A 25,732-nucleotide genomic window follows, 5' to 3' on the forward strand; every position below is an offset into this window, starting at 1 on the left:
GAAGTATAAGTATATATAAAATAAGATAATTTTGGTATGACCAATATTATCTTTTAGGAAACCTCTTAAAGATACATGCAATGCAGTTTATGATAATATACAACTTGATGGCCTAATTGTGGCATTATTTTAAAGTCAAGAAATCTTTTATGGACAAAATTGTTCCTTTTGAACAGTTTATATGCTATTCTGTTAAAATATTTGTTAGCTAACTAGAGAGCAATTATTCCTGTTTTAAACAATCACAGATATTAGTTTCAAGTGTTTCTTTTATTTTTCCCTACATAGGATGACTTTCAATTGAATTTTAGTATTATCCATATAAAATTATATTTGTATAAATATAAAAATTGTAATATATAAAAACAAATATGAATCCTTAGAAGGAATTATGAACTTTGGAACTGTTGTATGATCAATTCTTACTGTATCATGGGTGCTAAAACAGCATCAGGAGCAAAGATTATGAGTCAGATATCTAAATTGGTGCAAATCCTGGCTCTATGACCTATTAGTGTGATCCTATTTGGATAAGTCCTTAACTTCTCTGATCTTGGATACCTCACCTGTAAAATTTTCCAATACTATACTATCCCATTGAGGTCAAAGAATTAAATTAGATAACACATGTATAAGTTTTAGCCTGGCATCTGCTAATGCAATATATTCTGGATAATATTTTGTTATAATATAGTTATCAATGTTAAATTTTAGTTTACAATTCTCTGAGGTGAAGAAAAGTTTTTAGAAAGTTTAACCAAGGCATAGCCTGAAAAAAATCCCTATAGTTCTTTGACAACCCAAATAGTTTAATCAGCAATGTTAATCAAATATCCAGTAGAAATAACTTTTACTTTAAGTTCAAATATAAAATACATAATACACAACACCTAAGAAAACTTCTTAGAGGTACTTTGAAAAATACCCAAATCATTTACATATTGTAAGTAAAAATAATTACTTCTACTAAATACACAAAACAAAAATCCAAAAACTCTTATGCTCCTGAGTCTTAATGTTTTGAAAATGAGGAGGAAGAAATATTGCTCTCTCATTCTGCACCTGGGTCCCACACATAGGGTAGCATTCTTACCCTCAAGGGCTTCCTGTTAACCCCTACCACAATGGATTATCTGCTCAACCCATCCCCTCCACAAACCAGAACCTCTTCCAACCAGAGACTACCCCTGTTTCTCTTTTCCCTCACTTTCGGCAGCCCTTTTCTGAGGCAATATTGCAGCATGGGATCTGGAGCCCAACTGCTTAGCCTGGAATCATCATCCCCAAAACTAACTAGCTTTGTGAACATGGACAAGTTACTTAACTTCTCTGAGTCTCAGTTTACCTATAAAAGGGGAACAATAATGGCACCTACTTTTTAAGGGTTATCGTAGGACTAAATGAGTTCATTCCTGTTAAGTGCTTGGAACAATGCCTTGCTCATGCTAATCTTTTTATATATATATATATCTTTTTGTCTTTTCAGGGCCGCACCTGCCACATATGGGGGTTCCCAGGTTAGGGGTCTAATCAGAGCTACAGCTGCTGGCCTATGCCACAGCCACAGCAACATCAGATCCGAGCCATGTCTGTGACCTACATCACACCTCATGGCAACACCAGATCCTTAACCCACTAAGCAAGGCCAGGGATCGAACCTGTAACCTCATGGTTCCTAGTCAGATTTGTTTCCACTGCATCATGATGGGAACCCCCTTCATGCTAATCTTAATAAGTGTTAGTTGTCTATTATTATTTATTATTGTGATGATGAAGTGCATATTCAAAGAGAACAATTAGGTTATAAGGAATTAAACAAATTAAATACTCCAGTTTTTACAACCATTTATAATTAAATTTCAGATTAGATTTTTTTTTACACGAGAGTGGGAAATAATACTATTTGTGGAAATATAGATTGATTCTCTGGAATCAATTTGAAAAGAGCTAATCAAACTTTAAAAGATTAAAGTTCTTTGCCTCAGAAATTTCACTCATAGAGATAATATGGACATGTATGGACATGAGAAGAAGACCATCACTGTAGCCTTATTTATAAAGCCCCAGAAGTTAGAAAATTATTAATATCCAAGCATCTAACTGTAGGAAAGTAGTTTACAATATTATGGTACAATTACATAGCAGAATATTATGTATTCATCACAAAAGTTTTCATAGACTTATTTTTTATTGATTGGAAAGACATTCTCAATAATTTGAGTAAAAAAAAAAGTCTCTAAATAGTGTATGGAGTTTGAATTCATCTTTAATAATAAAAATTTCTGAATGCATGGAAAGTTCTAGCACAATAAATGTCATAGAGAACAGTGGTTGTATCTCTGCAAACTGGATTTCTGAGTATTTTTAAGAAGATCAATTGCCTTTTTTCCTAGTTTCTATAAATAAGCTTGTTACTGTTATAAATAAATTCTTAATCAACTGGCATTATTACTTACTCACCTGCAGTTTCTAGTTTTTCTGTATTAAACATACATTACTTTGCAATAATGGGAAAACGTTATTTTAAAAAAATACTAGAGTTCCCGTCGTGGCGCAGTGGTTAACGAATCCGACTAGGAACCATGAGGTTGCAGGTTCGATCCCTGGCCTTGCTCAGTGGGTTAATGATCCGGTGTTGCCGTGAGCTGTGGTATAGGTTGCAGACGCAGCTTAGATCCTGTGTTGCTGTGGCTGTGGTGTAGGCCGGCGGCTACAGCTCCAATTTGACCCCTAGCCTGGGAACTTCCATATGCCGCGGGAGCGGCCCAAGAAATAGCAAAAATACAAAAAAAAAAAAAAATACTAAACCATTAAACAAGGTTGGTTGTTTCTTACAGCCAGGATACTTGAACGTTTTAAGACAATTTCACATGTTCCGATATAGACCTAAAAGACCTGAGAAATCCAGATTCATGATGGATACTTATACTCAGAATGTGGAAAGAGTTGCAATCTTTATCACTAGAGGACACAAAGAGATTCCTTCAATATACTTCTCTATTCCTTCTTTTAATATCATCAACTTATTTGAGTAAAGGAACATGATTCTGGATCATATTTATCCATCCACTAGGAACAGCAGCAAGTAAAAAGGAGACAGAAGAGGAAAGACACCCCAGTAAGAAGAAATCAAATATATCCTTAGATACCCCCCTGTTTTTCATGCAACCAAATGTTTAAATATCTCTGAATTTGGTCACTCTGGAAATCAGATAGGATTACAATGGATTCTGCAAGAAAGCCAAAAAAGATTATGACTAGGATCTACATTGCCAATAGAGTAGGGTTATATTAATCATTTCCTGGCTTGGCAAGAATGCTTTAGAAGAAAACTTCAAAACTTAAATAACAGCTTTAGTTTGAAGACCTTGAAGAATGATATAAGGCTTCACCTGTAGACTCCAGACATCCTCTTGTTTTACAGCATTAACTGGCTGCTTCAGGAAGAGTGGGTTTCCTTCACAGTAGAACTCCTTCAGCTTCAGACCTTGAAACTTTCAAAACAAACAAACAAAAACCCACTTAATTACATAGCAAAATACACTTTATTTCTGAAGCTACATCTTCAATAAAATTAGAATAAAATTGTTTTGTTTATGACATATTCTATATTAGTATTTTAGCAGCAAGACATACGCCAGTAATTAGAAGCTTAGAATCTTCATGTCAGCATGGATGATAATGAACTAAGTTAGTCACTGATGGCATCCCCTCTGCTAGACAGCTGAGAAAACTTGTTCAGGATCATAGAACTGGTTAGTAATAGAATATAGGTTAATTAATCAAATTCTGGGAACAGTTTGTAAATAATATGTTTGTTAGGAACCAAGTATGATAAAAAAAATAACACTCTAATATACACCAAAATCTAGGTCTCAAATACTGTCCTATGATCCATCCATTTGTGATCAGTGAGGAAGATAAGGTAAGCAGAAACATCAAAAACATTTTCATTATATTGAAGTACAGTTAATTTACCTGTTGTGCACAATGAAAATAAAAAAGGAAAATGTACAACTCACAGGGATATTTAATCCTTTATGAAGAAAACCTAAATTCAACCGGATTCCACCCCTTGGGTAGGAAAATAAGGAACTCTCTTTTTTAATATTATGCCTTGATTCCCAAGAACTCATGTAGTTTTTTAAATTAAACTCATTTAGGGAGTTACTTTTCTGAGACTTGGTTTCATCTGTGAAGTGGGGACAATAAGACCTATCTTCAGTTGCATGCAGGTAAAATCATTCTCCAGAAAGAAAAAGAAAAAAGCCCTGATTTGTGGCATGATTTCATTCTATGGTATAAATACTCCTACCGTGGCTGATTCTAGTCACTGAACACTGATTTGGGAAGAGATGTGGAAAATCAGCTCTTGTGAGCCTGATAAGCCAGTACCATTACACCACTGCACCCCACATTTACAGAAAAATTAGAGATATTTCCTTGATTTCAGGCCAATATTTGAAACATAGCAAGCACTCAACAAATTAAAACATCTTTCCAGGTCATTAGATCTCAAAAGTCTCCAGAAATTTCTACAACATAGATAAGATTTTAAAACAAAATACAGAGTTCAAAGCTACACTGGAGTCACCTACAGACATTTTGACTTTCTTAATTCAATTTCCTGTGTTATCAATAAACAGGGAGCACGCTAGAGAGACAAATCCAGTGGCAGCCCCAAGTCAGTGCTGGGTGTGCTGAAATGAAAAGAGCATTTCTTGTGCTTAACGAAACTATCATTTTTCCCTTCCAGTCCTAAAGGAAAAAATTCTATAATTATACCTAAACTCATAGCCCTTTTTTAAAAAACTGATATAAACTTGAATACCTTGATATATGCACATACCATTCACACATATGAACCTTATTTCAAAGCTGAACATAGTTCAAAGGGCATACATTTTTCTCTCGGAGTCATGTTTCTCTTCCTTCAAATCTTGTTACTAGTCTTCCATCAAACATGGCAATGAGTTACCCAGCTTGTTAACTTACCATACATAATATATCAGAAAGAAATTATCTTAATGAAAAGAGATTAATAATGAAATTTATTACCATGTATTTTTTAGCAACTAAGTTTCAATAATCTCAAATCACATAATCTCTCAATGTCCATTCTGAATATTCTCAAGGGCAATATGTTTTAATATCCTCTCTCTATATGAAACCCATGGTTTTCTGTCACCTCTCCTTCTCAATAGAACGATATTATTTGTTAGTGTCGTCACTCCAGCAGCACGATCTCTTCTGCTAATAAAATGTTGTTAAAGCTCTTCAGAGTCTCTTTGCACATGCCCACTCAAACAACCACTGTGATGAAAGCTAATCATAGGCCTGATCCAAGCATCTGGGATCCAATGGGCTCACCTAATCATATACTCCTTGGAGAATTTGAATAAAGAAATATGGAAATTATCCATTTAGCTCTGGAATCTGGAACAGAATAAGGAGCTGGAGAGTCCATAGTAGGTTATGTGTATGTTGAAGTTTAAGGGGAACAGAAACAAGGTATAAGCAGAACAAGCATTTGGGCTATGGCTACATTGTATCAGCAGTACAATAATTGTGATAACCTAGCAGTCATGCTGTTAAGCTGACTTGAACTGATAACCAGAATCTGCTTGAACTGAGGACCACACACTTGATCCAGTACCTCTGAGTTCTGCCCAGTTTTACCATATTCCCTTCTTGAATCCCCATGAGATCCTCATTACTCTTTCCTATGGAACGTTAATTAAACTCCATTTATATCACAGTCAAAGAACCAAAATAAAACATGTATGCCAATTTCAACATGTCATAAAATTCATTTGTCTCACCTACAGAAGACCAGCAGTCTCTCTCCAATGTCTCTGAATTAAACTAACCTTCTTGTGTCCTTTTTTGTGAATATTTCTCTGAAAAACACAAAAACCTACTTCCTTCTCTCAATCTAGCTGAGACGTTCAAACCTTAGTAACTCACTATTTAGAAACAGAATCAGAGTTCTCATTGTGGCTCAGTGAGTTATGAACCCAGCTAGTATCCATGAGGATGCAGGTTCGATCCCTGGCCTCATTCAGTGGGTTAAGGATCCAAAGTTGCCCTGAGCTGTAATGTAGGTCACAGATGTGGCTCAAATCTTGTGTTGCTGTGGCATAAGCCGGCAGATGTATCTCGGATTCAACCCCTAGCCTGGGGACTTCAATAAGCTGGAGGTGTGGCTCTAAAAAGATGAAGGGAGGAAGAGGGGGAGGAAGGAAGGAAAGCAAAGAATTAGAAAGGAAGGGAAAAGTAAACAGTCTCCTTTGCAGGTTTTGAAAGCAAATTATATTAATAGCACCTTTGCACTGGATGGGGAGCCATATAGTGCAGAGAGATACTCTTTCACCTACATTTCTAAATCTCATAGACACAATTACAGAGAAAAATCAGAAATGAGTAGTAAGTAAACTATAAAGGGCACTTTTCCAATGACAAAGTAATCAAAGTTCCCAACCAATGCCCTGGATATTCTACAATTTAAAATGAAAAATTCCATTTTAAAGTTTATTCAGACCAGGCAACAATTCAGAGAATTGAACTAGAAGAAAGACATTGAAAGATTTTGTGAAAGCAGTTTATGGTTTGAAAACCAATTGTGAGATTTTTTATCTTTTTTTCTGACAGGAAATTAAAATTTGAGTGGCCAGATACATGATGGGAACTGTAGAAAGAATATCAGTGTAGATCTGCCTTGGTTTCCCAATAAGCCCTAATGTGGTTACAAATAAAGCCTCTCAAAGACATAACACCTTTAATTCCTCCCCATATATCTTTGTTCTTCTTTATTCATATTAAACACCAATGATTCAAGGGATTATTGAATGTTTTTCTTCACCTTCTCTTAAGTCATCTCTATTTTATCCAAACACTCCTTTATTTTAAGCTTTTCATATGACTTCATCTATACTTAATAGTAAAATAGAGAAAGCACTGACTTTAAAGACTGGGGACTGGTTTCAAATCCATTTCTTTCACACAACCCCTTAGTACAAGTCATTCAGATATCTGAGCCTGTTTTTCATGTTTAAATAGATTTAATAATATCCACCTCACTGGATCATAAAGATCAAATGAGAATGTATTAAGTACTTGATTAATTATAAGGTATCCTAGAAAAATAAGGTACTACACCAACATGTAGTCCCTTGTCTAAAGTAGGCAAGCCATATCACTTCTCTCTCAATAGTAAAGTCTTATTAGAATCAGCCAATATTCTGTCTTCCATTTTTTTCAAGCTCTGCTAGACAAGGATCAAGGCAATTTTATATACTGCAAATGTATAAGCACACTGATACAAATACTTCTAGTTTTAATATGGTGAAACAAAGCATGTTTAGCAGTCTCCCTCTCCCATGTTAAATCCCAGAAAAAAGAAAATAACTTTTAAGATAATAAACAACCACTTGAAAAGAGGAAGATAACAGAGTTCCCTTGTGCAGCAGATTAAAGATTAGGTGTTACCGCAATTGTCTCGCAGGTAGCAACTGTGGTGCTGGTTTGATCCCTGGCCCAGAAACTTCTACATGCCGCAGGTGCAGCTAAAACAAAAAACAAACAAACACAAAAATAAACAGAAAGATAAATTTTCTCAGTTATGTGTAGACAGTTATCAAGTGAAGGAGGAAGCAACAAGCCAGAATGACTATCGAAGCCCAAGGAAGAAAGCCTCCAAAGAAGTGGAATTGAGGGAACTCAATACACAGAGGTAATAAGAGCCTCCAGAGAAGAATGGGATAGTGGAGCAATATACAGGAGGATTACTCTACACTTTCAGAAGCAGTGAACTCACCCACCCACTCTTACCCCATTGCCATACTCCATCTCCCACTACTTTACCTCCTTTCCCTGAATCCCACACACCTATACCCTAATTAGTGGCAGTGTTTTGAATAGAGAAAGATAATATGGGGCCCCAAGAGCCTGGCAACACCAAAGAGGAATGAGGAGCTGTCAGAATGCACTACACCTGCTGGAATAGTCCAACCTTTTCTGCATTCACAATGCAAGCTCCTGTAAGAACTTTCTCTTCTCCCATAATGTTAAGTGCAGAGATAGCTGCCAGTCTTTCAAGGAATTTTAAGTGTCCCAAATTTAGTAAGCTGAAAGTTGGAAACTGAAATTACCTGATAAGCACTGAGTGTCAATAGCATTAAAGATAATAGATGCAAGAATTTATACCAGGAAATAAAGCTGATAGGATAGGATTCTAAAATAGTTAGTACAATTAACATCTTCAAACTAGATATGTGAAATGTTGCTTATACAAAGCAAGAAAAATAATCAATTTTAAAACTTGAAAACTTTGAATCATATAAGCCTTCTAAATAAAAAATCTGGCAATATTTATCATCAGTAAAAGTATGCACAATATTTGACCAGTTACACTTCAAGAAATCTTTCCTAAAGGAGTAATTAATGGTACGTACAAAGATTAGCTATGATGGCATTAACTGAAGCATCTTTATTGTGGCAAGAAGTTTGAAATACCCTACCTGCCAAAAGATAAGAAGATTGCTTAAATATATATAATATCAATGTGACGCAGACATTAGAAACAGTGATACAAGAAAAATATTTAAACCATGGGGAAATGTTTACAATAAAAACTGATAAGGTATGTTATGAAACGTGTATATGAATAGTACACTAATATATATATAAATAATACTAATAATACTACGACATTAACATGTGTGAATATTCCATTACTTAAAAAAAAAACTATATCTGCATGTATACAATGCATTTATGGATTTAAAAAAAAAAACAGAAGAGAAGAAATAAACCAATATGTTTACAGTGTGTTTCCCCTCGCTGTTGCCTCATATGGTTAAATTATAGGTAATGTTACTTCTCTTCTTACTTATCTCTATTTTTCAAATAGTCCATAGTGAAAAGAAATTTTTAAATGTTTTTCCAGGAATTATGAAACTTACATTACCCTAATTCTCATTGCCAATCTGCAAACCTTCAGAAGACAAATTTGGGAATGGGAGCAACAGGAAATAGATTCCTGTATTGGGTTAAAAGGCTGAAAATACAACTTTACAAAGTGAATAAAATTTTCACAGGGCTAAAAATATTTTAAGGATTTCAAGAAAGCTATCTCAACATTTGCGCCGATTCTAAGATTTTCTCGGAAGTTTGAAAATTCTCCCACATATCTGGCCCATGAGGTATAAAAGCAGGAATGTAAGAAATATTTTTTCAAGTTCTGTAATGGTTCAGCTCATAAATTTCAACAGCGAGAGTGGAAGCATTATCCCCAAGGAGGTGAGAATTGGTTTGGGGGAAGGAGAAAAAAAAATCTTAGATATTACAATGGTTTGTGGCCCTCAAAATTCAATCCTACCTGACAATATAAGCACTTATACAGTATATCTCTGGTATTAAAATTTAATGAGGTGAGGGAGGAGCTATTAGGGAAGAGCATTTTAATGCTCCTCAGCATTCACCACTTTTATTTTTTTAACTATACATGCACACACACACATATGTATACATTCCCTTTGTCTTAGAAAGCTCTATCAATTGACTCTTCAATAGCTTGCTTCTATATTGAAATTTCTAGACCAAAAAGAATATTTTATAAAGTGCTGGATTTTCTAAGCATTGTGTTGCCTTTTGTTTTCAGATATAAGTGTTTAAAGCTTTGAAGAAGTAACTACTTATAGCTAACATTACCCCAAGATTTTAGACATAGTTGTTTTGTTTTTCTTTTTTTTTTTGACTCTGGAATCATTCACATCATTATAACTTCTGTAATAAAGCACAAATTAGAGGTTAAAATATTTAACCATTCTTTATTAAGTCCTTAAGTCCAATTAAGTCCTTTTTAATATGAAGAACATGTATTAATTATAATATTAATCTTCATGCTTGTCACCTTATAGTCTCATGGTACCTGCTAATTCTCAAAGAAGTCCAAGCATCATAGATAAGGAAATGAAGAGGCAAGAGGTAAAGGAGGTTAGTGGGAACCAGATAAGTATGTCCAATTTTACTGGGAAAATAAAAGCTTTCTTAGAAACCTCATTGAAAATATTTCTACTTATTTTTCTCTCTCCAGAACTGTGACACATGGCCACTCCCTCTGGAAGTAGTTCAGAGAAGAGGGTTGGAGATGATGGGGGGTTTCAACCAGCTACCCCAAAGCACCTGCTACATTTGATCTTTTATATCACTTAAGTCTCTCTGATGACATGTCAGCCCCTCAAAGTGCCTTTCTTGACAGTCCCACTTAGAGTAGCAGACCCCTCCTTGATGTTCTGATTTGTTCTTGCACTGCTGTAAGCATTAAGGCTAGAGCAGTGCATAAAATACACAAAAAGTCCTGCCTATGTGTTTCCTTTATAACCTAAAATTTTAATAGTGTTTGTTTACATGCTTATTATCTGTCTTCCCCTGTAGAATGTAAGCTCTCAGAAGGTAAGGAGTTTGTTTTATTCGCCTCTGTATCCAGAATGCCTAGAACAGCAGTTCCTGGCATACAAAGACATGTAAATATATATTGAATAAAGGAATTACTGAAAAAATAAATGCGGCTTGGGGAATTTAAGGGTTTTTTACCCAAGACCAGACAGCTAATAAGTGGCAAGGCTAATATCTTAAGAATCTCTGACACGAAAGAAAGATATGTCTTTTAAAATTCATACCAGTTCCTCCCTATCCCATCAGTGTGCCAAGGCTACTGCCACTGATGTGCTGATTGCCATTGGCTCAGGAGAGTCAATTTTGAGCATCAGTCTCCAACCTGGCTTTCAGTGATACCATGTTGATAACCTGAAACAGTCTATGGTGAAAATATTTACCCCACAGAAATTAGCAGATACCACAAATCAGGGCTCCCGCCTTCTGGCAGATAGCTGACTGTTAAACCATTGAATAAATCACTGAGCAAACCACCGAATATTTCCTTCCCATCCCTCTTCCTTGTCTCTCTTAGTGCTGAAAGCACTTACATGTACTATCCAGACTTCTCTCCCTAGGAGCACTCTTTTGTTTTGCTGCTCCTGTGGAACTCATTGTGTTGTCAGCATGGTGCCCTTCTTTTGCTATCTCCACTTTCCAAATCTCTAAATCTTTGAACAAGAATCACAGCCCACCAGGGTTGGAGCAAAACAGTTACTAAAAATTGTGACTATTCAGCAAACAAAGCAGGCAAGGTCACCAGGATACAGGTGAGGAAAGAGAACACAACAGAATTTATAACCAGCTTTGTCTATGAAAATGGGCAGGAGTAGAACTTTTGAGAGACAGCACTTGATTGGCAATCCTGGCTTACTCTGAAAAGGAGTTAGTGCTGGACTGACTTTACTTGTTATTCCCCAAAAGGCATTCAGTGGAACTTGTATCCTAAACATTAAATACCTCAATAAAAATTATGTGAGAGTGCTGTAAAATAATGTGTCTGCTTCTACTCTAATATTAAGCACAAGCTTTGTTGTTTTGTTTTATTTTATCTTGCTCTTGCTTTACAGAGTACCTGTTTGATCCATGAACATAAATTGTAATTCCTCTTCCTGCCCATACAGTTTTTTTTAAATTGCTGCTATTAAATTAGATTTCAAACAATACTAATCTGATATTCATAGGTTACTTTCTTCCCAACCTTTTTCCCACTCGTTCTCTCACAGTCTGAGTCAGATTGCTCTAGGAATATGTAAGGCATAACCTAGGGGAAAAAAGCAGAGGAGGAAGCAATAATTACACCTTCCAGCACAACTTATCTAAAACCTTAACATCGTACTGCTGTAACAGTGTGTATGTGATGGGGGAACATGTTTGCGCATTGATGGTGACAGGCAAAGTTAGGAATTAGGACTAACATAATAAAGCAATAGCTCTCTTTTTGGAGATTTACATTTTCTAGCATAGTCAATTATCAGCCAATATTATTTGTATTGCCATTTTTTTTAAGATAAAAGAACTGAAGTTCAGGCCCTTAGAAAACTTGCCCATAGTCACATAACCAGGAAGTTTCAAAACTGGAATTCATACACAGCCCATGAAAGTCTGTGAATCTTCTACTACACAATGCTGCCTACAATGAATATTAGCACACTAGCTCTTCTTCATTGTGTTATGACCTAATAAAGAAGTCACTATCAAAATCTTGATTCACCACATTTCCCTTGGAAAACTAACTTGTAAATCCACCAAGAAAAACCTGTCTTCTTTTATGGCCAACTCAGGGATCTCTTGCAATGGGCTGTTATCTGTGGGAATAATAGGAAATCAAATGTAAGTGTCAAAGCCATAATTCAAACCCAGATTTGTCTGGCTCCAAGCTCTATCTATCTCCCGTTTTCACCCGTCATGCTTTTCCACTAATGTAAAAAAGAAATTTCAAAATATATCCAACATTACATAAAAGTGGAATAATTATTAACTACATGTGTTTATTAGAGTTGGGCATGTGACTTGATGCAGCTATAATTCTTAGGTCAGAGATGCACGTGGAAAAAAGTTTCAAGTAACAAATAATCACCCAAAGAGTTGAGAGAATCTAGCCACCAAACAACTTTAAAAGATTAACGCAAACTCCCTATTTACAAACATAAGGGAAGGTAGCCAAAATTTTTGTATTCTGAAGCAAAGAACTACAGTATCAAAAGCCTCAATCTCCCACAGTGACACACAACTTTCTTCAGTGTCTCCTACTGTCTTCCCATCTTTGAAGTCAGTTCTGTGACATCCACTGCACAGCTTAATTGTTAAGCCTTGTATTAACAGTGTCTTCTGATTGAAATTATTCCCTTGATTTATAGTTTCACTTTCTCGTTAAGAGAAAGCCACTCCTGAAATTTCCTTGAAGTTCCCCTTTACTCTAGGAATGCCATCAACAGATTTTCAGACGTGGTGTCTGAAAATACTCTCCAACCCCAGTACCCTTTCTTCCTCTCAACAATAAGTTTAGAAGTTATAGGGATTCCAGATACTAAGTATTGTGAAGCACAAAAAGTATGTTTCAGCAACAGCATTCAGAGTCAACTGCTAATCTCTACTTCTCATCTCAAATGAACCTATGTTCTTAGTTCTAAAGAACACATTTCTAGGAGTCTTGACTTTAGTTTTATAAAGTAAACTAGAGCTCATAGGAGCACAGGGTGCTAGGCAGCAGGGGAAGAGGGTTCAGAGATCGGTCCTTCCTCTGGCTAGTTCAACTCAGCCATGCCTTCCACAATAATTAAGAGAGCATACATATGATCCAGCAATCCCAGCCCTGGGCATATATCCAGATGAAACTACAACTCAAAAGATACATGCACTCCCTGTGTTCATAGCAGCACTATTCACAATAGCCAGGACATGGAAACAATCCAAATGTCCATCAACAGATAAATGGATTAATACAATATGGAATACTACCCAGCCATAAAAAAGAAAAAATAATTCCATTTGCAGCAACATGGACGCAACTAGAGATTGTGATACTAAGTGAACTCTGAAAGAGCAAGGCAAATACATATGGTATCACTTATATGTATAATCTAAAATGTGGCAGAGACTGGAGTTCCCATCATGGCTCAGTGGTTAACAAACCCAACTAGTATCCATAGGACTTGGGTTCAACCCCTGGCCTTGATCAGTGGGTTAAGGATCCAGCATTGCTGTGGCTGTAGGTCGCAGATGCGGCTTGGATCCAGCATTGCTGGGAACCTCCAGTGTGGCCCTAAAAAGATAAACAAATAAATAAAATAAAATGTGGCACAGAATCTACAGAACAGAAATAGACTCACAAACATGGAGAACAGATTTGTGGTTGCTGGGGGAAAGAGGGAGAAAGTGAGATGGAGTAGGGAGTTTGGGGTTAGTAGATGCAAACTATTGCATTTAGAATGGATAAGCAATGAAGTCCTACTCTACAGCACAGGGAACTATATCCAATCGTTTGTGATAGAACATAATGGAAGATAATATGAGAAAAAGAATGTGTATATATGTATGACTGGGTTACACTGCTGCACAGCAGAAACTGACACAACATTGTAAATCAACTGTATTTAATTTTAAAAAATTAAAATACAATCTTGAAAAATAGGAACAATATACAATAAACTGGCATGGTATGTTTCTAAAAGTATTATTGGTATTTTAGTTTATTTTGACTTTGAAGTAATCTAAGTTTCAATTTCATATGTAATGTTGAGGAAAAGTACAATAAATAGTCTCTTCTCAAAGCTGAGTTTTCTATATGTAAAATGGCAATAGTAATAGTACTTATAGAGCTACAATGAGGATTAAATAAGATGATACTTCTAAAGTTATTAGCACAAAACCAACCACATATTTTTCAAAGAATATTAGTTATCTTGTTTCTTTTTACATGGTAAAAGACCCAGGTTGATGAAACTCTCACTTACAGTTCTGAGTATATTCCTCTTATGATGGCTTTTGCCCATCTCTGATGATTCTTCCCTAATTGTCAGGCTCCAGTCTATGGAATTTTCTTGCCAGAATTTCCTAAAGGAAAGCTGCACTGTTTCTGACAAAAGAATAAACTTTGCACCTTCTGAACCTAGTTCTCTGACACCTCTGGGTGGTTGTCTTCTTGAGAGAGAAGTGATTTTTTTCTCCCCTCTCATTATGTTCTAAAACTTCCTGTATTTACTGTCACTAATCACTATACCTATCACCATTATACCTTCTCTGCTCACTACAGTGTGATTTTCTGCCTACTTGCACTCACGGGAAAAAGAGAAAGCTAAATTTATGGAGTAGTAGGCAGTTTTTAATAAATTTATTTGATCCTCACTTTGCAAAAATCCTAGGAATAATGAGAAAGTCGATCCTCCTCCATCCTATCCTCACTGCTGATGACAAATAAAATATTCTGAAGTACCATGCAGTTTTATATAAAGAGCTTTGAAATTCTTTTGGGATACTTGAGTTTTTATTTTTGTTTTGGTTTGTCTCAATATATTCTCAATTGTCTTCCAAGAACTTTAGGAGGTTTATAATAGGATACTTATACATTAACGTCAATAAAGTTAGAGCTTAAAAACATAGAAAAGATAATTCTAAAACTGCAATCTCTTAATTTTGTTCTGAACTTCCTGGTATCCAAGGCAAAAAAAAATTGTTTCTATAATTTTAACTATAGTTTAAAATTAAAAAGGAAATAGAACTTTAACGGAAATGTGATGTAGCTACAAAACAGAGCTTAATCTTAGAGTAGTCTGGAAGATTAAGGAACAGAGTTCTCTGGAGGACAAATGGAGCAGGAAAGCAATATATGACCAACCAAATAAAGTGGAAGTTGGAGGAGGTAGGAACAAGATGGAGATAAGTTCTCACAACAAAGAGAAGATTCTTGAGACTTTCTCAGTGTTTGTGATTTATGGGCATTAGATGAAGAGTAGGAAGACCAAACAACAGATAAGATCATCCCATTCAGTCATTTGTTCATTCAACAAATACATATTGTATGCTTAACTATTTGCCAAGCACTATTCTAGGCTATAAGAAATATAACAATGAAAAACAGGCAAGCATCCTGTTCTCATGGGAACTACATTCCATTGGTAATGAAAGAATGGAGGCTGAATGAAGACAACTAATAACCATGTAAACAAATAAATATATTTATAACAATATTACATGCCATAAAAATTTTTTTAATTGGTTTAAGAGAATGATGAGATGGCTACTTTGTTGGGTAGTGAGGCGAGGCTTTTCTGAAGCATTGGTATTTGAACTGGTATGATACAGAAGAGCTAGCAATGAGCTAGCAAAATCAGAGGAAAGTCTGTTTCCTCACAAAAGCAGGAAATAAGGAGACCACTTAACCAGAGGGCCAGATCTAGTACCTATGCATCACCAAGAGAATGGTTTAAGCCAGGTAAAGTGCTTTGCTACTTCAAATTTTGATATCTGTAGAAGAGAGCTAGAAATGAGCAGAGGTAAGTGTTTATTAAAGAAAAGGAAATGCATTTCTATTAGGGAAGGTATATAAGTTTTTCAGAATGAAGTCACTAAAGTTTTCTCAGTGTAGCAATAAAATCTAACAACAGTTTCCAATTCAAGTAATGGACAACAAAGTAATTCAGACAAAACTTCCCATTATATTTTACATAAAAGTAAATATTTTTTAAATCTTCTTTTTTTGATTTAAATGTGTTTATTTCTACTGTATAGCAAAGTGATTCAGTTATACATATATATATATAGGCTTTTTCATATCCTTTTCCATTGTGGTTTATCAGAGGATTTTTTGTATTTTTTTTAATTACTCAAATGAATTTATCACATCTGTAGTTGTATAATGATCATAACAATCCAAAGGCACCAAAGAGCTAATAAGAACATCAGAATAACAAAATCTAGGAGCTGACAGATATTCAAAGAAATGAGTCTCACATTTAAAACCACTTTTACCACACTGAGATCAGAAAGGGATTTTTACATAGAAATAAAGGTAAATCAGTAATTATCCAGGCCCAAACAGATAGAAGCCCAGCTTTGAATTTTCTGGGTGACCCTTATGCACTAAACATAGACCAAAGTGGTACCATGTTATTAGTGTCTCCATATTGGAAGGATGTATTATATTGCTTTTTCATGGGAAAAGCAAATGAAAACTTCTCTAGGAAGTTACATATCTGAGTTCTCAAGTTATTTTCAAAAATAACTTTTCAAATACAATGTCCAGGATGTAATCAAATCTAAATAAGCATCTGAAAAAAGATGGTGCACTGTGATGAATACTGCCCCTCTGGAGAACTCTGATACAGACAAATGAAACTTCACAAACAACAGATGACAGAAATCAACCCAAAAGTACTCTCTGATATTGGATCTGACTCAGACAGCAAAACAACTACACTTAATATGTTCCAGGAAATAAAAGCTAAGCATAAAAATTTTAGTAGATAACTGAAAAATAGAAAAAGTAGCATAGTAAATTTGATAAAGAACCAACCAGAAGTTGTAACATTTAAATAAACAACCTAATGGATGGATTTAAGAGCACATTAGATACAGGTGGAGAGTAAATTATTAAACCATAAAATATATCAAGAATAAATATCTGGAATGAAGCACAAAGAGACAAAAGAAGAAACACAAAGAGAGAAGGAAAAAAATAAAATAATAAAAAATAAGAATAACATAGGAAATTAGAATTACGAAATAAGGAGAGAATAAGGCAGAGCAATATGAGAAAAGACAATGACTAAGACTTCCAAAAATAATGAAATAACATCAATATCATATTTAAGAAGTCAAATAAATTCTAGGCAGGATAAACAATATGCAATGTACACCTAGACACATCATATTTGAAATGTAGAATAAAAGACAATGAAAAAAGTTTTAAAGCTGCCAGGATAAGAAAAACAGATTACCTAAGGAGGAGCAACTGTTGTACTTCAGCATACCTGTCAAAAGCAATGATGGAAGATAGAAGATAGTGAAGTGAAATCTTGAAAGTAGTGAACTATAATACTGTCAATTCAGAATTCTATACCCAGTAAAATTAATCTTCAAGAATAAGCTAAAATAAAGATAGTTTAACTCAAACCACCACTGGAACAATAAACCACCAGCAGACTCATTCTAAAGGAAGGGCTAAAGAATATTATTTGAGCTGAAGGTAAATATAAAATCTCTAAAAGGAAGATTGAAGGTCAGGAAAAAACGAATAACAACAAAAATGTTAAATCTGCAGATAAATCTAACTGAATCTTATCTGTGTAAAATAATAATAATAATATTTTTAAAAAAATAAACTGGAGTTACCATTGTGGTTCAGTGGTTAACAAAACCGACTAGGAACCATGAGGTTGCAAGTTCAATCCCTGGCCTTGCTGAGTGGGTTAAGGATCCGGCATTGCTGTGAGCTGTGGTGTAGGTCGCAGACATGGCTCGGATCTGGCCTTGCTGTGGCTGTGGTGTAGACTGGCGGCTACAGCTCTGATTAGACCCCTAGCCTGGGAACTTCCATATGCCACGAGAGCGGCCCTAGAAAAGGCAAAAAGACAAAATAAAAAAAAATAAAATAAACTTTTAAAATACAGAAAGAATTGTAATACATACAAAGTATCAAAGAATGGAGGTGGGTAAACAAAAGTGTTGTAAATTTCTTGAATTGCCTAAAATGGAGAGTACCAATTAATAACACACGTCTATTGGCACAGTGGGTTAAGGATCCAGCATTTTCACTGAAGCGACTTGGGTCACTGTTGTGGTGTGAGTTTGATCTCTGGCCTGGGATAGTCCATAGGCTGCAGGCAGAGAAAAAAAAAATATATATATGTGTGTGTGAGTATATATATATATATACACTCACACACATACATACATATGAACACACACACACATATATATGTGGATATATATCCACATATATATGTATATACTTTCATAAAGTAGAATTTTTTTATTTTAAGGTAGTCAATTAAAAGAATAAGTTGTACAAAAATTCCTTTCACAGATTTTAAAAATGAATCCATAAAAATATCCAATCAGTTCAAAAGAAAAGAAGTAAAGAGGGGAAAAAATATAGAACAAGTGGAACAAATTAAATATATATAGGAAAATATTAATTTGGCCCCATATAAATCAGCAATTACATTAAACTTAAATGAAATAATATTGCAATTTACATTCAAAGACTTTCACACCTTGAGTTCCCATTGTGGCTCAGGGGTAACAAACCCCACTAGTATCCACGAGGATACAAGTTCAATCCCTTGGCCTTGTTCAGTGGGTTCAGGATCAAGAGCTTCCATGAGCTGTGGGGTAGGCTGCATATGCAGCTCAGATCCTGCACTGCTGTGGCTGTGGCTTAGGGTGGCAGCTGCAGCTCCAGTTCAGCCCCTAGCCTGAGAACTTCTATATCCCACAGGTGCAGCCCCAAAAAAGCAAAAAAAAAACTATCACACAGGATTTTTAAAAATTAAGATACCATTTATATAAAATATGTCTTAAGCCTAAAGATATAAAAAGATTGAAAGGAATTAAAATAGATATATCCTGTAAATATGAATCAAAATTGAGCTGATATAGCTAAATTAATATAAGAAAACTAAATTTTGGAACAAAAAGCAATAGCCACATTCAGAGTATATTGGCATGGGGCCAGGACAAAATTTTAACAAGCACCAAGGCTGATTCTTATGTATTCTAAAATCTATTTGATAAATAAATATTTTATAAGGATTATAGCCTGGAAAACCATAGAGAAATAAATAGTAAATCCCTAAAACCAGGGTTTCATACAGCTTACATTTACATTGTCGGTGGGGGTGTAGAAAGGACTTGTCTAAATGAAAATCAATGCCTAAACCGGATGCATAAAAGCTGCATTATTGGATTTCAGTCAAAGCCTTCTTTACAATTTTTCCCATTTTTATTAGGTTTATTATTTGAAAAATACTGGCCCTCATTTTGAAATCACTTAAACTTCTCTTTTATCACAAAGCAGAAAAGACAGCAGCTCTCTCTGACTTGATGAGGAAATAACCTTATCTTCCTTTCCTCTCAACAAGTGAAATGGGTATAGCTTATATTTTAGAATCTCTATTTTGAAGATAAGCAGCATCATTTTTAACTCTTGAATCACTTCCTTTATATATTTGACTAGAAGCAAAAATTTCCAAGGATAGCTAATGATAGCTAAATAGTGTTCACCAGCCACCATAAATGTGGAACAGGATCCTTTGAAGCACTTACAGCCTTCCAGAACCAGCCTGTCTTTAATTCCAGAGGACATATAGAAGTAGAAAGGCAAAGCCCAGACTATTTAATTTAGCTAAACAGGGAAAAACATTTACACCTCTTAAATTTTTTTAAGACCTCAATTTTTTAATCAGAGTTTTAACAAAACCATCAATGCATCATATGCATTGTAATAGTTTGTGGATCTTCCCTATGTTTTTCATTTCAAAATGTCTGTCTCAGGAAATTTTAGAATTAGAATGGCAAAAGAAGCAATCACATATAATCTAACACCCTTCTCCTTGCCCACCCCACCCCATGTAAGAAACTGAAAACATGATCTCATTCTCATAAAAGTAGTGACAGGCAAAGAATTTAGTCAAGTTTTGGAACTCACTAATTCTATATTAGTTAAGCTTACATCACTTACATAAAACCACAGAGCCCACAAGGGGTTTTCATTAGACAAGCTGGCTTGTATCCCATTTTTTTAAAGGTCACTGAATGTTGTTTTAAACATATATCTCCTAATAAGGTTGAGCCACTGTAGGCAGCACTGACCACCCAAGAAAAACATAGTATTTTCAAATGAAGGCCAAATTTCAGAGAGGATGTAATGAGCTCCAAGGATAGAGCATTTTCTTTAATATTCAACAGAGACAAAAAGTAAACTATAGATATGGAACAAGAAAAAAGAGGATCTCTAATGTTGCTAATGTTCAAAAGAGGCAGAAAAGCAAAAGGAATGGAGGTGGACAACTGGAATGTCTCATGGCTACTTGAGCAAAGTGCATACTTCAAATCACTAGACTTGGAGATATTTAGAGATGTTCTTATCTGCATCTTTATGGACATTTCTCAGCATGTCATTTTATACTTTTAGGCTATTTTTAATCATTTTGCAAGAGTTTCAAAAATTTTGATAGAAATTTGGTACAAGGTAAACGTCACAATTTCACTCTCCCAAGTTCCTTCCCACAATTTTTTTGGGTTTTGACCACTCAAGGACATTTTTGTTCACAGACATATTGAAACTGGATACAGCCTTTCTCCAAGTGTTCAGTTAATTTCACAAAAATACTTATCTTAATCCAAAACTAAATGGCCTCACTATGCCTTTGTGCACTTATTTGTGTTTAACTGTTCAGATACGGAAATAATTCTGTTGAAGCCAGGAGAGCGCATTTGGAAATGATGAGAATCATCCAAAAATAAAATGACTTTCATCACAACTTTGGATTAAACACACAAAGCAAGTAAAACAAAAAAAGGCACTGGGAACATTTGTGAAATATTTAGGCTTTATAAATTAGACAAATATGAAGCCAAGAGTGACAGTTTGCCAGGGTCTATATGCTAGATATCAAGCAAGCGTCAGGATAGCAAGATATCCTTACACTGGCATGGATCAAAGTCAATCAGCATTGTCTATAAACAGAGAAGTCATTTAAATTTTAAAATATTCAAAGAAAGAAAGGACATTGAGGTAAGCAATAGGTAACAAGTTGAGTAAAGGGTCTAATAAAAAGGGAATTCAGTAACGAGGGCTCTTATTTTTAGGTGAATCTAGTGTGAAGATCAGAAACCAAGTGAGCCAAAGGCAGGGGGAAAACATAAGACAGAAAGGTAAAGATCCAGAAGTGAAGATCCAAAGGGGGAAAAAAAAGACCTCTTTCAAGGAGATAATTTATTGGTAATGTTTTATTGATTAACCAAGGTAGGCCAGAAGAATGTAAATGGGTCTGTAGAGGAAATTAACCCAAAACAGAGACTGCATCCCCCCTTATATACCCTTGCATACAGAACAGTGGGCACCCTGCAAACTCCAAGTTAGAATCATCCAGGTGCTCTCATGGCTTTGAAAGCATAAAAAGACATCCCTGTATTTGGGATGGATTCAGCAGCAGGTAGCTCAGCCTAAACTTTAAAATAAAAAGAAAATAATATTTAATATCTATTATGTGCAAATCATTAATAAAGGATTTAGTTACATTATCTCATTTAATCATTCTTTCATTCTATATTGCTAAGCTCTGACTATTGTGTCAGATACTTTCCCAATTATGTTACGATGTAAGCTTTTAATATCTTCAACTTACAGAGGGAAAAACCGAGTTATGCGCTCAGGATCACACAACTGGTAAATTGTTACCTAGGTAAATTTAATTTTTGTTTGGGAACCTCAGATTCACATCTTCTCGTCTATTGAAAAGATTTGTGCTTCTGAGAGAGTGCTTACATTTTTTTCCCCTCTCCTGTGTTTCTCATATTGTAAAATGAAAAGTGCTCACAGTATTCTCAAATTTGATTTATGGTAACTCGGAAGTTTCCTGAAGGAAAAAACAGGGTATTGATTAAATGGACTAGGGGCTATAACTATTTCCCCCCATAAATAGTCCAAGCATGATTTTTCTCATGGCAACACCATTGCAAGAGGCTTTCTCTCCTTGTGTTCTTTTTTTCTTATAAAAACATTATGTGGAGTTCCTGTTGTGGCTCATTGGGTTAAGGACACAACATTGTCTCTGTGAGGATGTGGGTTTGATTCCTGGCCTCGCTCAGTGGGTTAAGGATCTGGCATTGCTGCGAGCTGTGGCACAGATCACAGATGTGGCTCAGATCCAGTGTCGCCATGCCTGTCCCTAGCCTGGAAACTTCTATATGCTGCAGGTACAGCCATAAAAAAGCAAAAAATCAAAAACAAAACAAAACAAAAACCACTATGCACTGACAAACCCTAAGGGTATACAAATACTTAAGATTCTTATCTCCGACACAGAATCTGCTTATGGACAGCACAGAATGAATGTTAATATAAATTTGATGAAAAACCAGCAACTTTGGAAAATGTAGCATTGCCTATGATTTACATATTTCTTTAATGTCTATTCTCCACACAGTGCTTTCTCACAAGTTGTCACATTTATATGTGTCCCTGTAAATGTTTTAGCTAAACAGAAATTTCACTTCTAGATCCAATGCAAATAGGAAGTTTTATAAAGACAAAACTCAGAAACAATGAGAAGTTAGATGATAAGGATTTTACCTTGCCAAACTTTCTCTAAAATAAAATTTAGTGTTTCAAGTCACATGCTAAGAACCTCTCCAATGTTTAGACTGGCCAAGGAATACACATTTAAGTTATGTCAATGGTATATATGCACCAAGTACATCCACAGAGCTGCTCAGAAGGATTAAGTAACATATAAAAATCAGCTTCCAACTGAGTTATAGGCATTCCTTGTGTTCACTTACCAAAATCCTAGTTTCTATGGCAAGTATTTTCCAGGCTACACAATAATTTTATTGTTCAAGGAATGTTCCTTGAGTATCATTTTAGTCAAGGACACAGGAAAATTCTCAATGAAATGAAAAAAAAAAAATGTCTTCTTTATTTGTGTAGCATAACAGCGACTGCCCCTGCCTGTCACTCTCGAGACAAATAGATTCCTCAATACCTTTTTTCTCTAAGAGGCAAGGTTCTAACATAAGCTTGCAGCAAAAATCTTGAGTGCAAGCAAGCCCAAGCTCTACTACTGCTCTATACTCCAAGTGTGGTCCACAGACTTGCAGCAACAGCAACAACTAAGAAATTAAATGCAAATTCTAGGGCTCTCCAACCTACTAAATCAGAAACTCTAAGATTAGAGTCCTGGAGTTAACAAGTCCTCCAGGAGACTCTGATGCACATTCAGGTTTGAGGGCAACTGCTGTTATGGCAAATTACTTCTCTGAAGCGTCAACGGCCTCAGCTCCAAACTGAGATAATGATACCAAATCTTACTTCTTCAAAGAGCTATTCAATATCAAGTATGTTTGATATTATACAAAATTACTTTGCAAATCTAAAAATTACTAGATAATTGCAATGTATTGCTTCAGAAAGATAACTTTTAATGCCATTTTTCTGTCTGAAAAGTAGTGATAATAGTTCAGACGATTAGACAGATTGCTAATGGAAGATTCTGTTTAATCAAAAGTGTTACAGAAATATGAAGGGTTTTGTCAGATTTGAAAATATTTTACATATGATATTTTGTTATAAACTTCACATCAAAAATAAATGTCATTATGCTACGTGGTGATGATCACGAACATTTTTCTCACTTTTGTCAACTTTTTCTTCGAATGATTGTAGTTTGAAAAATAACCAAGCTCTGGAGGGAAAGAGGAGCCAGAGAAAGATCTTTCCTTGAAGATTTAAAACAAAATTTTTTTAATTGTTTAAAGATAACTAAAAAACTCAGTAATTACTCTTCTCCCTTGAAAAGAGAAAAGGCTGAATCATAACTACTTCAGACTGAGTTTTCTACTCTTTTAGAATCTAGAGAGAGGTTGATAACCCTTTCTTCCTAGAAATCCCACTGTAATAGCCTAATCTAAAGCCCCTATGCAGTAAATAACAACAATACAGGGTATTCCCCCATCATTTAAAGTTATGAAGGCAGCTGATTACTCTCTCCCTCCATATTTTGAACTCAACAATGAAATTACCACCTATTTACCTCCCTTCTAATTAATGCCATTTTCTTTAATTTTTCTAATTTTAAATTTCTAACTTTCTATTTTTCTTATGATCTCTCTAAGGCCCACTTCAATTTCTAAAGCTTTCTTCAAACTTGAATCCCAAAGTTCTATAAAACAACATCTGTATTTGTTTACTTGCCTTCCCAGAGAGCTCCCTAAGAACAGAAATTCTTCAAATCTTCATGCCCAACACGCAGAGAGCTTAGCTTAATTGAATTGAATTGTCATATAAGCCTCACATTGGGGAGTTAAACCTATCACACAGGTGCTAAAAGAGTTATTAAAACTCAATGTTCTACCCAAAATATAATGTTTATTGGCATGCCCCCAAATGTGCATCCACCTAGAACCCCAGAATGTGACCTTTTTAGAAAGTCTTTATAGATGTAAAAACGAGAATGTATTAGATTAGCCCTAATCCAAGGGGTGATGTCCTTACAAGAAAACAGGATATGTTATTTTAAGGCCCAGTTTGTGGTACTTCATTACAGCAGAACCAGAAAACATAAACCAAGCATCACTGTTTCCTGCACTACCTGAACAACTGGCGATGGTTCCATGTGGTTCATTCTCCATCACAGGCCAGGTTTCAATTGTTACATTCCCAAAAAGAGATACAAATAAAAGACATTTGGGGGAGGGAAGTATTGGGAGTTCAGGATTAGCAGAGGCAAACTATTGTGGTTCAGTGGGTTAAGAATCCAACTGCAGGAGTTCCCGTCGTGGCGCAGTGGTTAACGAATCCAACTAGGAACCATGAGGTTGCGGGTTTGGTCCCTGCCCTTGCTCAGTGGGTTAACAGTCCGGCGTTGCCGTGAGCTGTGGTGTAGGTTGCAGACGCGGCTTGGATCCCGCGTTGCTGTGGCTCTGGCGTAGGCTGGTGGCTACAGCTCCGATTCAACCCCTAGCCTGGGAACCTCCATATGCCGCGGGAGCGGCCCAAGAAATAGCAACAACAACAACAGCAAAAGACAAAAGACAAAAAAAAAAAAAAAAAAAAAGAATCCAACTGCAGCAGTTCAGACCGCTGCAGAGGTGAGAGTTCAATCTCCCAGCCCAGCTCAGTGGACTAAAGGACCCAGGGTTGCCTCAGCTGCAGTGTAGATCACAGCCATGGTTTGGATTCAGTCCCTAACCAGGGAACATCCATACACTGTGGATGCGACTATAAAGTTTTTTTTAAAAAAGGATAAACAACAAGGTCCTATGGTATAGCAGAGGGAACTATATTCAATATCCTGTAATAAACCATAATGGAAGAGAATATTAAATATATATATATATGAATAACTGAATCAGCTTGCTATACAGCAGAAATTGACATAACATTGTAAATCAACTACATCTCAATAATTTTTTAAAAAACATTTTATTTCAGGTCATCCTTTTCCTCAAAGGCTTATTCATTCAAAATCTAAGAACAATTAATTAAATAAATTAAATAAATCTAATTAATCAATAAATTAAAATGTAAGAAAAAATGAACATATGATAAGAAAATGTGGAAGGACACCTA

The 25,732-nt window shown here is 35.4% G+C and overlaps 1 protein-coding gene across 7 annotated transcripts in view; it reads right to left on the bottom strand.

The window, feature by feature from the left end:
• The window catches only part of LRRC69 (leucine rich repeat containing 69), a 93,602-nt gene that overhangs the window by 33,220 nt on the left and 34,650 nt on the right, over window positions 1-25,732 (bottom strand). For all 7 annotated transcript variants that reach the window (XR_014843008.1, XR_014843007.1, XM_085021084.1 and 4 more), the window contains one exon: window positions 3,393-3,494. Coding sequence is in view for 5 of the 7 variants with exons in the window: in XM_085021084.1 (XP_084877210.1) it covers window positions 3,393-3,494 (102 nt within the window). In the remaining 2 variants the exon portion in view is untranslated. The remainder of the gene's footprint in view (window positions 1-3,392; window positions 3,495-25,732) is intronic.

The sequence above is a fragment of the Sus scrofa genome, chromosome 4 (assembly GCF_054392235.1).
Source record: "Sus scrofa isolate SSC_HxYL_T2T_F1_AM1 chromosome 4, Sscrofa_HxYL_maternal_Yorkshire_Landrace_v2.0, whole genome shotgun sequence".
Taxonomy (NCBI): domain Eukaryota; kingdom Metazoa; phylum Chordata; class Mammalia; order Artiodactyla; family Suidae; genus Sus; species Sus scrofa.